This window comes from Thunnus albacares, chromosome 20, assembly GCF_914725855.1.
Source record: "Thunnus albacares chromosome 20, fThuAlb1.1, whole genome shotgun sequence".
Lineage (NCBI taxonomy): Eukaryota > Metazoa > Chordata > Actinopteri > Scombriformes > Scombridae > Thunnus > Thunnus albacares.
In genome coordinates this window covers 15296842-15311301 of record NC_058125.1, presented here as the reverse complement: position 1 = coordinate 15311301, position 14460 = coordinate 15296842, and the positions used below count along the sequence as shown (strand labels likewise).

Genomic DNA, 14460 nt, shown 5'->3' with positions numbered 1-14460 from the left:
GCTGCTTAATACTCCTCCTCCTTAGGCTCGCTCTCCATGGAATCGCAAAAAATTCAGACCGGTCTGTGTGTGTGTGTGTGTATGTGTGTGTATGCTGCCTCTCTGCTTGGCATTCGGAAAATCTGGAGTTTCATGTTTTCATTTAAGAAGTAGGAAAAAAGTCAGTAACTGGGTGAAGTTTGATGCCTTAATCCTGATTTTTCTCTATAAGCTGTAAGAAATAGCAAACAAATATGCATTGCTGTTTCCTTAAATATGTAATTACATCTAATCTAATAGATACATGAGTGTCTTTTGGTGAGTAAATCCCATCCAGGGATACGTGTACCTTCTGCATTGAATAGGAGGACGTAAAAAAATTGTGGCATAGCTCAGCTAATTTAAAAACAAAAAAGATAAATTATGGATTGATTCAAATAGTTATACAGTAAAAATAATAACTTGTCAAAATAACCAGCAACCTTCCAGCTACAATAGGCTGACTGCAGTTTCACACCAAGCTCGGTCAGTTGTAACACTTAAACACTACTGTATGTTGTGGGTTCAGAAAAAAGCAGGAAAACTAGTTAGCGAGCTAGGAGAAAAGTCAAATTGGAAAGCTTAAATGTAATGGAAAAATCCAGATTCTGTCACCCCAAGCGATAGTAGTATCATTTCAAACATGATCAAACATACTGAAAAATAATACTAATAATAAAAAATACACCAAACATTGAAAATTCTTGAATGACTATGTTCTGTATGGATCCACTGTAGCTATTGTGTTTTTTCTGCTGTGAAGGACTTTTCCAATTCCACAAAGTTGAAAGGTGAAGGGTACCCGAGCCTATTTGAGGGAGCGATGGGAGTACATTGGACAAAAAAGATTTTGAACCACTGTTTTATGAGATCCATGCTGTGTCTACAGAGATTGGACTGGGTAACAGGACAATTTAATGCAATCTAATACAATGTCCCTGCAACAAATACTTTTTTTTGTGAAGCTCATAATGGTTTATTTTTTTCTTTGTTTTTGAGATACATTGGTTCAACTATCAGCAATTCTTTTCCGGCTGTTGATTTTATTGCATTGTAAGTTGTTGTTATGTTCCCTTCATCAAATCCTGTGAAAATAATACATTTAGGCATTGTGAAAGTGGAGGTCCCACATTAAGTCTCTCGCCGTTTTAGTCCCTGCTGAGCATGCTGTTGTATTCCCCTTTGAAATGTTAAAAAGAAGAGCTGAGCAGGCGCTGCTTATAATGTGATGCATTTCAAAGCTCCTTCTACTGGTAGACCATTCATAGTTCTAGCAGACAGATAGCCAAAAAAAAAAAAAAAAGAAAAGCAGCAAAAACTTGTTTTAGCTTATGAAGGTCACAGGCAACAACCAAGGGAATGTGTGACATCAAACTATACTTATCACCAGAATAAATGTGTGTGGGTATTCAGAACAAATGCCTGTTAGTGCTGCAGCCTGAAGTTAGTTAGAGAGCTGGTGCTGTGTGTTTATGTCCTGTAGCCATAACTGAACAAAATGTAGCAGGAATTCAACAGAGACAACAGGCCAGCTGCTGGAGAGCTGGCCATGGTGCTGAAAACATGGAAAGAAGGAAAGTCAAGATGGTTTGTGGTGCTGAATGAACAGCACAAGTGACATCCAATATCTATATTGCATGATCCTGTGTAAACAGAGAAAAAGCCGGCATACCAGACTTCATATTCCACCACTTTAAATTGGCATTTAGATGTATGGCCCTTATGGATCTTCATCAGGTCATGTTGGTATATTGCATTTTACCATCCACAGCTTTACTCCCAAAGCAGGTGCATCACAATATCAGCACCTTGAGATAAACATACAATGAACAGGTGAAGAGGATGGGGCGCTGACAATATTCCAGCATTATATTGGATGCTCAAATTAGGCTCAGTCCATCGCGGAGGCTGGATCAAGATTTGATAAGAAGCTGTTTTCATAAGCTGTAGAGTCACATGATGTCATTTAATGTGAAATATATATATATATAATAGAGTATTGAGGTCATCTACTGTATATTTCACATGAAATTAAGTGCACATAACATACTTTAATGTGGTAATATTAAAGTATAACCTAACCCTAACCTCTAACCCTTTCTTACATTCATCAAAATATAATTGAAGTGTCATTCAAGTGTCATCAGTATTTTACATTAAATATTTTGTACATGTAATCAATCATTTTAATATTACATTTCTTTTTCTACACATACCGGCTGGGTTAGGTGGATGGGAGGTCTTGTAATTACTCATGTGACTACTGAAAGTGTATTAATTAGTAAGTACAGGCAATACATGCATTTGATGTGACAAGGAGTTATGTGAGATTAATAAGATATTAAGAGAAAAATAGGAACCTATCCTTTAAAAACTGTATCACATGAAAGTGGTGAAACATTATGTCTAGTTGTGTTTTTTCTGTGTCTGATCACCTTTTCTGTGATATCAACATCCAAAAACATGATGGAGATAAAAATACAAATATTTAAAGTACATGTTTAAGTATTTAATTCTTTAAATCACTAATTGGTCTTTGGTGAAATGACATGAAGCTTGTCTTAAGTCAGTGATTCTTAAATCTTTCTCTTTTTTCTCTTCATCCACAATTCACATTTATGTTTTTATTCCTCTGGGACTTTTCTGCTTCCCTGCTCTCCTCTATTACCCAGTCAGTTTTTAAATTCTAGTCAAGTCCTTCACAGGTTCATCTCATCCAATCAATTAAGCCTGAGTAACCTGAGAATCAATCGCTAACCTTTGTGCTCCTTTTAAACCCCAGTCAGCTGTTTTTATATCTTTCTGTCTGCAGCTCAGAATTCCCTCAACTACCCACAGCCTTCCTGACCACTGACATGACTCAGTTCAGAAATCAGACGATGGTGGCCTGGGGAAATTAATTTGGCCCGAAACTGAGTCCACACCAAAGTCTGATTTATGTTTACTTTGAACTTGTAAACTAGTCTCTCATCTGTTGAACTGACCCTGCAAAGCTTTGACACATGTTCAAAGAGCTAAACAAACTTTGATTCCAGTGCAAAGAACAAATTGAGCACCAAACTTCAGACTGAAACATGATGCAACTTGCTGTTTTGGTTTAAGCAAAAAAAAAAAAAAAAGTTAAATGTCTGTATTTATTACTTTAGTTGCTCTTTTTTTCACAGAAGCATGTCCAAAAACATGCCTCCACTTCTTCTAACACCTCTTTACCTTCTCATGTCACCCTTTGCAGACAGTAACTTCCTGTTGGGTAACGCCCAGGGCCACCGCGGATACCCCATTGTCTATTGCTCAGACGGCTTCTGCGAGCTGACGGGCTTCACGAGAACTGAGGTGATGCAGAAGAACTGCAGCTGCCACTTCCTGTACGGGGCTGATACCAGCGAGCACGTCGCCCAGCAGATGGAGAAGGCTCTGGAGGGCCGAGAGGAGTACCAGACCGAGGTCCACTTCTACAAGAAGAACGGTGGGTGAATGGAACAGCCAAAATGTTTATTTATAACTTGTAGATCTCAGCAGGTAGTTTTATTAATTTAAAATTCAAGGTTATGAAGTAAATAATATGCCTGTCATCCTTTGTTCAAATGAAAGCACTTGATAAAACTCCTCTAATAACAGACTTTTATTTCCTAAATCTTTTTCTGGTTTGATCAGGCTGTGATCATCTGTTTCAGTTTTTGAAGTGAGATTAAATTTTTGCTCACATCATACCCATCTCACCACATTTATTTTTAGATTTTATAAGAGCCAAACATTTGGTTGAATTATGAGTCTCCACAGTGATGCACAGTTTTAAATACAGCAGTGCAACGCTTGCTTTTTGCAGACCATCGGATCGAGTGAAAATCATCAGTCAATTAATCCTGTGATTTGTTGACACTAAGTGTGGAGGTGCTGCGAGGATTTTCAAGCTTCATCTCATTCTCTGTGACATATTTCAAAGTCAGTCGTACTCTCTTAATGCAGAAAATGCAGTACGTTAACTGTATGTGTTTGTGTGTGTGTGTGTGTGTGTGTGTTTATGACTATAAGCTCATTTTTTATTACAGTAGCTTAAATATCACATTTAACTAAATCCTTCAAACTCTTAACTTCCAACTAATCCCTCTGACAAAGTTCTGCACTCTGAATACAATGTCATGCATGGAAAGAAAACATACAACCCTGTTTAACCTTAATCCTACTGACTGGGGTACCCACAAGACCCCAGAGGTGTACTTTTTGTCATATCTCATAGGTGCTTTATTCTATCATTCCAATTTTTCATGGCTTTTTCAATCAATGTGTTCCTACTGATGTCATATCATTGTTTTCTGTCTCTGTTTTAATTAGTGCTTTTTAAAAATACCAATGTATTGTCAAAAGCCGCCTATGCAGTTTTAATAGATGGAACTATTTATTGAGTTCATGTTTGCCATGGGTACACTCAAAAGCAATGACACTATAGCTAATGAGGGGAAAGACATTATCATTTGTAATATATGCAAAAATATTATAATGCTGCTGCAAGAGCAAAGCAATTGAGCTCTAAAAAATACAGAGGAAAAAGAATAAAGACAGAGAAAGTGACAGAATATTAAGGGGATTTAAGACTAATCTTAGCAGGTTTTCCATGATAAAGTCTGACACTAAAGAATTTCAGTAGATACACACACACACACACACACACACACACACACACACACACACACACACACACACACACACACACACTGTCTGCTCGGCTGTGTGCCTGCTGCTTGCAAGCACAAAGCACACACAAATAGCGTCTCATGTTGTACAGTATTTACACCCACAGCCTTGTGCTAAAACACATCTACACTGTTTTCTTGTTTTCTCTCCGTGTCTGTGCCTATCACACACACACACACCTACACACACACACATACACACACTAGGGGCACTATTGGAGATGTGAAACATCTGTTTGGTGGCAGGGTACAGTTTCTGCAGAGCTGCTAATGAGCATACTGGGTTATGGCAAGGTCTTGGATCTATGGTGCTCCTTCTCTGCCTGACTTGTTATAACCACCCCCTTACTTGCTCTTTCTCTTTGTGCACAATCCTCCAGAGCATGATCCATATCTAATTTGAGGTATTTTTAGAAAGGTTTGATAGTATCCACTGTTCGGACATGGTGAGAGCTGACATGACATGGGAAATTTCAAGAACTCAAATCATGAAAAGAGACACTCCAAACAGGGAGAAAGGAAGGTAACACAAAAAATAAAATAAAATAAAATCCTGAACTAAATGAACATTTCTGGTTTTGTTCCAGGGATGGCCTTCTGGTGTCTGTTGGACATCGTGCCCATCAAGAATGAGAAAGGTGAAATGGTTCTCTTCCTCTTCTCATTCAAGGACATCACTGACAGCCATGGAAAATGCCACCACAACAGCAAGAAGGAGGGTAAGCTACAAGCCCTGTTTACAAAAAACTCACATTATTTGCTTACTTTGAGCATGATTTACGAGCGGGCTGTCTTTTGGGCCCTAGCTTTCATTTTCTCTGTGCACTCTTGTTCATCACTGTCACCTTCTACCCAGCACTTTTGTTTGGGCTGGCATTCCTTCACTGAACTCAGACAATGTTTTTTGCAATGGAGAGTTTGATTTGGGCAGTGGTGTGTCGTCAAGTGGAACCCGGGCACAGTCTGCTGCAAATACCAAGCGATACGCCGGGGGAAATAGGCTGTCATTGTGTTATAATGGAATCGAATGGAAGTCAAGTAACAGAAAACATCACTGATGGTTGTTTTTATGTCTTACTTGTGCAACACGAAAAACGATTTCATTGTAAAAACAGGACAGAGATCAAACGTTGCATTAGACGACACAATACTCTCATTAGGTAGTCTCTGTCTCCAGCTCCCACCAAATTTCTTGTGATACAACCTTGTGATCTAGTGTGCTGATTGATATGCGCTCATCTGAGTGTCTGCGTGACAGTTTCAGAGGACAAGAGGCGCAGGAGGAAGAGCAGCTCTCACTTCAACGAGGCCAGGAAGCGTGGACGTACCATGTTGTACCAGCTAACCAGCCAGTTCTCCAGGAGAGGCAAAAGAGAAGTCAACCTGGGTGGTGTGAGTATACCTTTGCCACTCCCACGTACTTCCTGTTTAGTTGGTTGCTTGTGATCATATTTTTTTCATGTGTACTCTCTCAGAAAATAAGCAGTCAGGAGTCACTCAGACATGCAGCGCCCTCATTTTTCTCCCTGAATTATTAATGTTGATATCTAAAAGATGTGTTTTCCGTAAAACAATATGAGGGAAGTCTTGACCCAGATTCCCAGAGTGCGGCTTATCTCAGTGGAAAATTCATAGAATGGATTTTTCTATTTTTAAGTCTGAATGATTTTCATCTTGCTTCTGTTGCATTTTTTGCCTGCGACCTGTTGTTTTGTGGCTTTAAATGGACAAACAGCAAGGTCAGCATGTCAGCAGTAGTTACTGGGAGGCACAAGGTGGTTGTCACTAGTGATGAAAAGCGTCATTGGTCATGGGGAGTGCTGGGTGCGTCATCATCATCACTTTTTTGAGGTGGGGGGGTCCCACAGGTCCAAATGAGGCTGCTGTCTCTAACGCTTCTGTACAGTATGATGTATTTTGGATAGTGCATGACTGTCGGTCTCATTTCATATGGATTTCAATTGTTTTTCAACCCTTTTCAGATAAGTATGTCATTTTCCCTGTGCAAATGCTTGTCGTCATCTGTTTTTCAAGAGTGTTTGTCTTTCAAGTGCCTTAAGAGGCTATTTGTTGTGGTGAAACAGACCCTGGCTATGGTCTGTTTTACTGCCACTTGTCTTATTTCTACAGAACAAAGGCCTTTCTGGGCTTTGAATAATAAAACTCCAAGCAATGTTATTCAGAACGAGCTCCCGTGTTGCTCTAAGATACAAAACCAGAGCAGTTTTTTTAGCAGAGATAATCCCGCTCCCCCTCCCGCAGAGGCTCAGTAACCAACTGGATCTGTACTCAAACCTGTCCTTCACAATGTGGCGTTTCCTCTCAGCTGAGTAAAACCAATTCAGAATATTTCAGGGGTAAATGAAAAATCTTTAAAAAGTTGAAAACCTGTGACATGTGTGTGACTGATTCAGGGGACTAATATTAGCATTTGAAAAAGAAAAATGTGAAAGCAATGAGAGTGAAATGTGAAAGTGTGTTTTTAGACAGATTCATTTTACCTTTTAGGTACTTGGAGCTAACACTCTTGTTCATTTCAGCACTCAGATTGAAAAATGTCAAACGAAATTTTACCATTGAGGAGCACTCTTTTTCAAAGTACCTTGAACATTTTAATGGCATGCCTCTTAAAATGACACAAAAAATTTGAGTGCCGATTCATGCAGTGCTACAATCTGATCTATCACAGAAACTACTACAAAAATCAAGTTGCCTTTTGAAAACTTATTATTAATCTTCAAACATTCTGTAATTTTTCAGTGACTGGCCAAATGTACTCCAATTCCAGATATTTTATTGACTACTAGCCATTCATAACACAATGAAAAAGAATTTAAAAGTCATGTATGACAAATAATACATTTCTGAAACATACATTTACCATATTATACTGGAAAATGCGAACGTAGTTGAGTGAAATGACATCCACTTTATACTGTACTGTACTTGGCAGTGATAAATACCCTCACATGAACCTGTGTGCAGCTGACCTGCATCCTGTCAACACCTCCGAAAACAAAAGCTCTGCCATCGCTTTCAGACCCGACCTGCAGGTGCCATCCTGGGAATCAATGAGCAACACCTCCCCCTCTTTCTGCCAAACCTCCTGCTGCCCTGCTTCCAATCCCACCTACTTACAGATGGCACTATTCACTGGCACCATGCATGCAGGCACCACACACACGCCTGCTCTAATAGTGCACACACATATTATCAAGACAGTAAATGATGGCTTGCCCTCAGAGGAGGGCAGAGGAAAAACATACTGTACGGCAAAACATCAACACACTCCGGTGACACGCAGAATTAGATGCATAATATTTATCATTCAAATTTAATTCCAGGACTCTCAGTGTGAGACATTTTCACACATACAGTTTGCAGTTTCTCTTTCTTTCTCTCACACACACAAACACTGTATGAAATTCAACCAATCAGAGATAATATGTTCACACCCTGCTCTTTTTTTTTCACACATACACACAGTCCTGCAGAAATGTCACTGTTCCCCTGTTCCAACCCTACCACCAGGAGAGTAAGTGTTTAATAGTGTTTATTAATTCCCACTGAGATGATAATTTTCTTCCTCAAGGTAGACAGGGCTGAGAACATCTTAATGTCTGACATAAAGTTAGCAGAAGAACAACCTATAACTCATCATTTTACATAAAAAAACACATTACAGGTTACAGAAAATTCAAAGCGCAAAAGTTAACCTTGCGAGGAAGCTGGATTTGGAAGATCACACATCTGGCGCATCAGATTAATAAAAAGTCAGCAGATCACTAAAAACAGAATAGAAACATTCAGGTTTTAACTGCCTTTTTCAACTTTTGAGTCACTTTGTTGTAAATTCCATGCAGAAGAACAAATACAAAAATGCATTTTGCCTACTTTATTTGTAACCTTAGGGACTGACAATAAAAAAAACAATAATTTCCAGCAGCAGCATATATTCAACGCAAGCTTATAAAAACAAAGCATATTAAAAGTATAGGCTTCCAGTGTCTTTTTTGTGTGCAAAATAAAAAAAAACATGGTTAGAAAACGTATGCCTTGAAGGTGGTGTTTTGTTTTCTCCTGAGTCTTTGGACTGTGTGTTGTGATTTCTACTGGTGACTTTGGGAAACCTTTATCTTGCAGACCTGTCACTGGTGTTAAACAGATACAATGCAGTTTGTATTGGAAATTAGATTCAAAGCTATAATGGCATGCAACACACCTGAGATAAAACATGTTAGTGTTTGCCTGTTTGCATGCATGGGTATTTCCTTACACTTTACCCTCTGCAGTTTTGTTCAGGTAATTTTATATCTATGTGTATATATGTGCAAATCAGCACATGTTATACATCAGTGAGTATTAATTAGAAGCCAAAATTCAAAAATTATCCCATGATAATCTAGTTGCCCATTAACCAGTCAGCTATCCAACCATTTCCCACAAGTGTAGGTATGTTAGTTTTTAGATTAAAATATAATTTTCAGATAATATGTTTCACTTCACAAAATTGCCTGTTTATATATTCATGAAACATGAATTAATGATGTGAATGCTGCCAGTCCTTCACTTCTACTGACAATGAAATGAATAAAAAGCAGAAAATATGATAAAGGCACCTTAGGGCTGCAACTACAGTAATGAATATGTTCATTATTGATCAATTTGGATAATTTATATGATTAATGACAGATTCTGAAAGCCCAATGGGACATCCTGAAATGTCTCGACAGTCCAAAACTCAAAGATATTTAATTTAAAATAATATAAAACAGAGAAAAGCAGCAAATCCTCACATGTGAGAAGATGAAGCCAGCAAATATTTGACATTTCTGCTTAATTATATCACTTACAACAATAAATTGATCATCAAAATAGTTGTAATTAGACTAATCAATTGGTCTATAGACAGAAAATTAATTAATTGATTGTGTCAGCTGTAGACGGCACAGTTCTTCTAGTTTATGGACTTTTTTTGATTGTTTGTTTTGTTTTGTTTTAGCACTATTTACCACCACCTTTCTCAACCACATTATGAACGTTATTGAACAAACTTTCCAAATTAAACTGTGTTAAACAAGATAGATTAAATTTACAGTCATATCTGGAAATGGGAAGGAGAAATACAAGGAACAAATATAATAGAGATTAGATTAAATTAAGTGAGCAATATTTCTAAAATGCAGTTTAGATTTAAAAAAAAAATGTGTTGACAACCGTTTCCAATATCAGTACAGACGTTACTACTGGTTACCATAGCAACAGTACGTGGGCAGTTAAACTAGCTAACTGTAACTTAGGTTAACGCTCGCTTGCGGAAAATAGCTTTAACCACAAGTTAAAAACACTGCAAACAAACTTTTAAAAAATGGCCGGCCGTTTGAAATTTTGGGTAAGTATGTAAGATATATGATATTGTACTGTCTAAGGTATCCTCTCATTAGAAAATGGTTGACGCAACGGAGCAAAACGCTTCTCCAAGCCAGTAACGGCCCCTTTGCATATTTCGCCATTGCCGGAAAATTAGCCAAATCATTAGCATTGGCTAAGTTATTATTTATTCATGGGAATCGAGAGTAAACTCTGGTAAAGCCTGGTTCTGTCTCTTTATCTCTCATCCCCTGTCATCCTTCTCCTCCTTTTCTCTTTCTCTGCTGCTTTTATACGTTTTCTCTCCCTCTCCATCTGTCATTCTAACCTCATCTCCTGTTGGCTTCGTCCCTCTGGATCCTGCTGTCTCTTTCTCTATTGTCTATCTCTCACTTTGCACTCCTATTTTCTTGATCGCTCCTTCTTCCTTTTTTCTTCTCCTGGTAGTGCAATTCAAATACCGAAGCACCCCATCCACTTCAACTTCTCTAATGACTAATTGATCTTGTGCAATTTTAAAGTAAATGTACTTTACCTGAGTGCTTCCATTTTCTGCCTCTATACTTCTGCTAAACTACATTTCAAAGGGAAACACTGTTCTTTTTGACTATATGACAGATACGATTTATAGATATAAAATCTATGGTAAGAAGGAAAAAAAACATGCATCATCCATGGATAAGGTGTGGCATAAAAAACTATAACTAAATAAAAAATATGGGCTAATACATTATGAAACTGCACCATTGGCACACTTGTGTTTCGGCCATAATAGCACGAAATTGTGCTGATTTTAACCATCCACTTGAGTTTGTCTGTTTGTGTTTTTGTTATGTTTATTTCCCCCCTTTTTTAAAATGACTTTCCCCTCTTAGATCAATGGTTGTAGGGAACACCAGAAGCCTCCTGTTATCATTCATTTTCTTTAAAATCTATGATCAGTTTATAAATATGATGCACATATGAAGTACTTAGAATTAGCTCCACCTCAACCAGCTGCATTAAAATGCGGTTTACACGGTAATGCATCAGTAATAATAATCAAATATAATTTATTATAACACTTAAAGGAGCATTTTAATATTGCTAATGTAGCCTACTTCTACTTAAAGATCCCCTAAAGACATCTTAAGATGTGTATTAAGTAGTAAATCAGCCACAACACTCCCCATAATATTTCATTTATCTTTTAAAAATCCATAAATGACATCTACTGCCTCTCCTGTCATTAAAAATTACAGAATCTATGAATATGCAAACAGTCCACATTAGACTTGTGGAAGTTGAATATTGGACCAGGACTGGCTCTAAACTAGTTGTGATGTCACAAATCATGCTCGTTGGCCCGCCCCTTAAAATCAGATTTTCAATGAGTGCAGAGAAACTTTCCACTTTCAGCAGGTGAATGTGAAAACAGCCTTCTAGTGTCAAACTCTGCTCATACATTATTCTGTACAGTGAAGCTCAAATGTTCAACTGTAGGAACAAGAAAAAAAAGCACATTTTTGAGTGAAGGGGGAGTACGAATGCAGGACTTTTACTTTTAACAAGTATTTTTACATTGAGATATTGCTACTTTTGTCCACCGTGACCATCCTCCCACTCTGACTATCACTATATTTTTCCCATTCTGTCTTTCTTCTACTTTGTCTGTTGCCTCCTCCATCATTCCCTCACACTGCATCTCTGTTTCTCATTGTCTATTGCCAGTGGCTGTTAGCTAACAATGTGCTCCTCTGCCTCCACACCACAGACAGATCTTCTCTGACTAGGTCTCTATTTGTAGCCCATTGGCCTGCCAGGCAGAAAAAAAGAGGGAGAGCTATACCTTTGCTGGAAACCACAGACATGCACAGAGATCTTTAAATAGGAGCGCAGCCATAAAAACATGGAGAGACAGAGGCGACAGGTTACTACTTAAAATTTCAATCATTTATAGAGATATCCTGTCATTTCCAAATGGATGTCTCTTAACTGATTTCAGAGGTTGCACATTTCCACGGCACTTTACGTACCTTATTCTGAGACTGTAGGGGTTGCATACTTGTTAATGCACCACATACTACATCAGATGCTCAAAAAATATTGAATGTTTCTTTCATAGATACCAAAACACAAGCACTCTGTCTGTGTTGTTGTTTATGTCTGTCCTGCCACTTTTGATGCTGTCAACTCATTAGTGTGTCAGCTGTTGTAACCAATCCAAGTCACGCTGACAAGTAGCTAGTAGACTTGATGTCAAGCTGCTCTGTTTCCTACTTTAATGCACTTGTTAAGGGCTATGAGAGCAATCTAAGGGCCTCTTCAGTTATGATGCATACAAGTCTTTGACTGACTATGAAATACAGAGCTCATTGTTTGGGTCCATGGCCTGAGCTCCTCGTCTCTCATCGGACTTTTCTCCTATCTCTCTTCTTTTTTTGCCCTCCACACACTCACACACAAACACACTCTCAGATAATGAATGTACAGTATATTTTTAGTCTGTTGCTGCAACCCGTTTCAGTGTAGAAGAAAACTGGACTGTTGGATTTGAAGATCATGTTGCAAGCCTGAATTAGACAGTTAAAAGTATGCACACTTCAAATTATATCTAACAAGTAGAACTGCAACGATAAATCGAGATTAATTGAGTAGTCGATTGACGGAAAATTAATCTGCAACTATTTTGATCATTGAATAATCATAATTTTTAAGCAAATGTGCCAGAAATGTAATGGTTTCAGCTTCTCAAATGCAAAGATTTGCTTTTCTTTGCCATACATCACAAAAAAAACAAAACTGAATTGGGTTTTGCATTGTTAGTCAGACAAATTAAGACATTACAAGACATTATGTTTCAATCTGGGTAATCAAAATGGAAATTTTCAGTATTTTCGGACATTTTATAGACTAAACGATGAATCAATAATGAAAATTTTTGTTAGTTGCAGCTCTGCTAGCAAGTGTAATGATCCTTAAACCACACAATAAGAACTGAGCAATTAAGAATCAATTCCAAGAATTAATGTGTTGTAACAAATGTACACCTGCTGCTTTGTTACTCAAGAGTAAGTAAGTAGTAAAGTAATATTTTGAGATGTAAATTCAAGGCTTAGGATCCTCTGCAATAGTTAGCTCTTCTTCTTCCCTCTTGCTTGAGGGAGTTTAGGAGCGGTTGAGTCACATGATAAGCTGTGGGTCTCCTCTTCCCCATCAAGGACAGGCTTTTATCAGCGGCAAAGCCCAAAGCCTGCTGGGAGATGTAGTTGGAAGAGTAAGCCATGGGCTACAGCTTGAGTTAATGAAGTGCGAAGATCAGCTGTAGCTGTGTGACATGCAGTCCCATGTGTCCCTGCAGTGCTGGGCTTTTCTTTTCTAATCATTGGGATGTGCTTGTCTGACCGCCTCGGGTACCAAAGGTCGTGCAGGCGTCCTGACCTCTGTGATGTAAGGCAAATTAAAAAACAGTCCAGCTTTCGCTGACATTGCTTGAACTATCATTACAGTGGCCACAGCTGTTGATGGCAGTCAGCATCTTTCTTCTAGTTTTTCCACTGTGGCTACAACGTCTGGATCCCATGATAACCCAAGGACTGAGACATTGTCCAGCAACCATAATCCATAGTTTAAAAGTTGTTTCAGTGTACATGTTCCCTCCTCATATAAAGCACTGACATATATTTAACAAGGAACAATTTGAACATTTTTCCAGCTAGAGTGTGTCATTGTTCTCTGGTATTTCTCTGAAGTACAAGCAAAGGTTGTTCATAGTCTCCCAATTACTTTCAAATGAAGTCAATCTATTTTCTGCCAAATCACACAGGCAGTTTAAGAGCCCATACAAGAAAGTCTTAAGTTAAGACTTCATTAACCAGCCTCCTTGTTTCTTGTCTCGCCTGTTTGTGAAGTGGCCACATTGTTCTTGGGTGGATTATGCCTATTTATCTCTCCTTTCAGTTTCCCTCTCACCACCGTCACAGGTAATAGCTTCTCCTCCTGTCTCCTAAACATGGTTAAGGCTATTATGTGCCGAGTGCACGGCCCCATTTGGAGAGCCTCAGTCTCATTATGTGCTGAATGGACTCCCCAACTCATCAACAATAGCAATTCATACTGTTTGCGATTGGATTTTCTCAGTAAAAAAAATAAATGAGCGGAATGAATAAGCATAACTCTCAAAAATAACAGTAGTGCATGGTCAATGTTCTAGTCCCCCTCAGTTTCTTATAATGGCACAGCTGCCATTTTGCTGTACCACCTGAGACTTAAAGCACTAATGGCATTTTGAGAGATAAAGTCAAGCGAAGGTCAAATCATGTATGAAATTATCAGTCGTCAACGTTGGTAATAAGTTTCTCCCTCACTGACCACAGTCCTATCTCTGTCATTTTGTATTTTT

General features: G+C 38.3%; 1 protein-coding gene and 2 long non-coding RNA genes across 4 annotated transcripts in view; 1 reads left to right on the top strand and 2 right to left on the bottom strand.

The window, feature by feature from the left end:
* The window catches only part of LOC122971494 (potassium voltage-gated channel subfamily H member 4-like), a 38396-nt gene that overhangs the window by 8334 nt on the left and 15602 nt on the right, over positions 1 to 14460 (top strand). The window contains exons 2-4 of one of the 2 annotated variants that reach the window (XM_044338172.1): positions 3251 to 3484; positions 5297 to 5428; positions 5968 to 6101. In XM_044338172.1, the coding sequence (XP_044194107.1) occupies positions 3251 to 3484; positions 5297 to 5428; positions 5968 to 6101 (500 nt within the window). Of the gene's footprint in view, positions 1 to 3250; positions 3485 to 5296; positions 5429 to 5967; positions 6102 to 10042; positions 10102 to 14460 lie in introns of those variants that run through there. The other variant, XM_044338173.1, reaches the window with a different exon arrangement.
* Positions 1696 to 3315, bottom strand: LOC122971496. Its single transcript, XR_006399486.1, has 2 exons — positions 3229 to 3315; positions 1696 to 1826 (listed from the first exon to the last, which is right to left on the bottom strand). It is a non-coding gene; the product is annotated as an uncharacterized LOC122971496 (long non-coding RNA).
* On the bottom strand, positions 3386 to 10666 carry LOC122971495. Its single transcript, XR_006399485.1, has 3 exons — positions 10408 to 10666; positions 8426 to 8494; positions 3386 to 3470 (listed from the first exon to the last, which is right to left on the bottom strand). It is a non-coding gene; the product is annotated as an uncharacterized LOC122971495 (long non-coding RNA).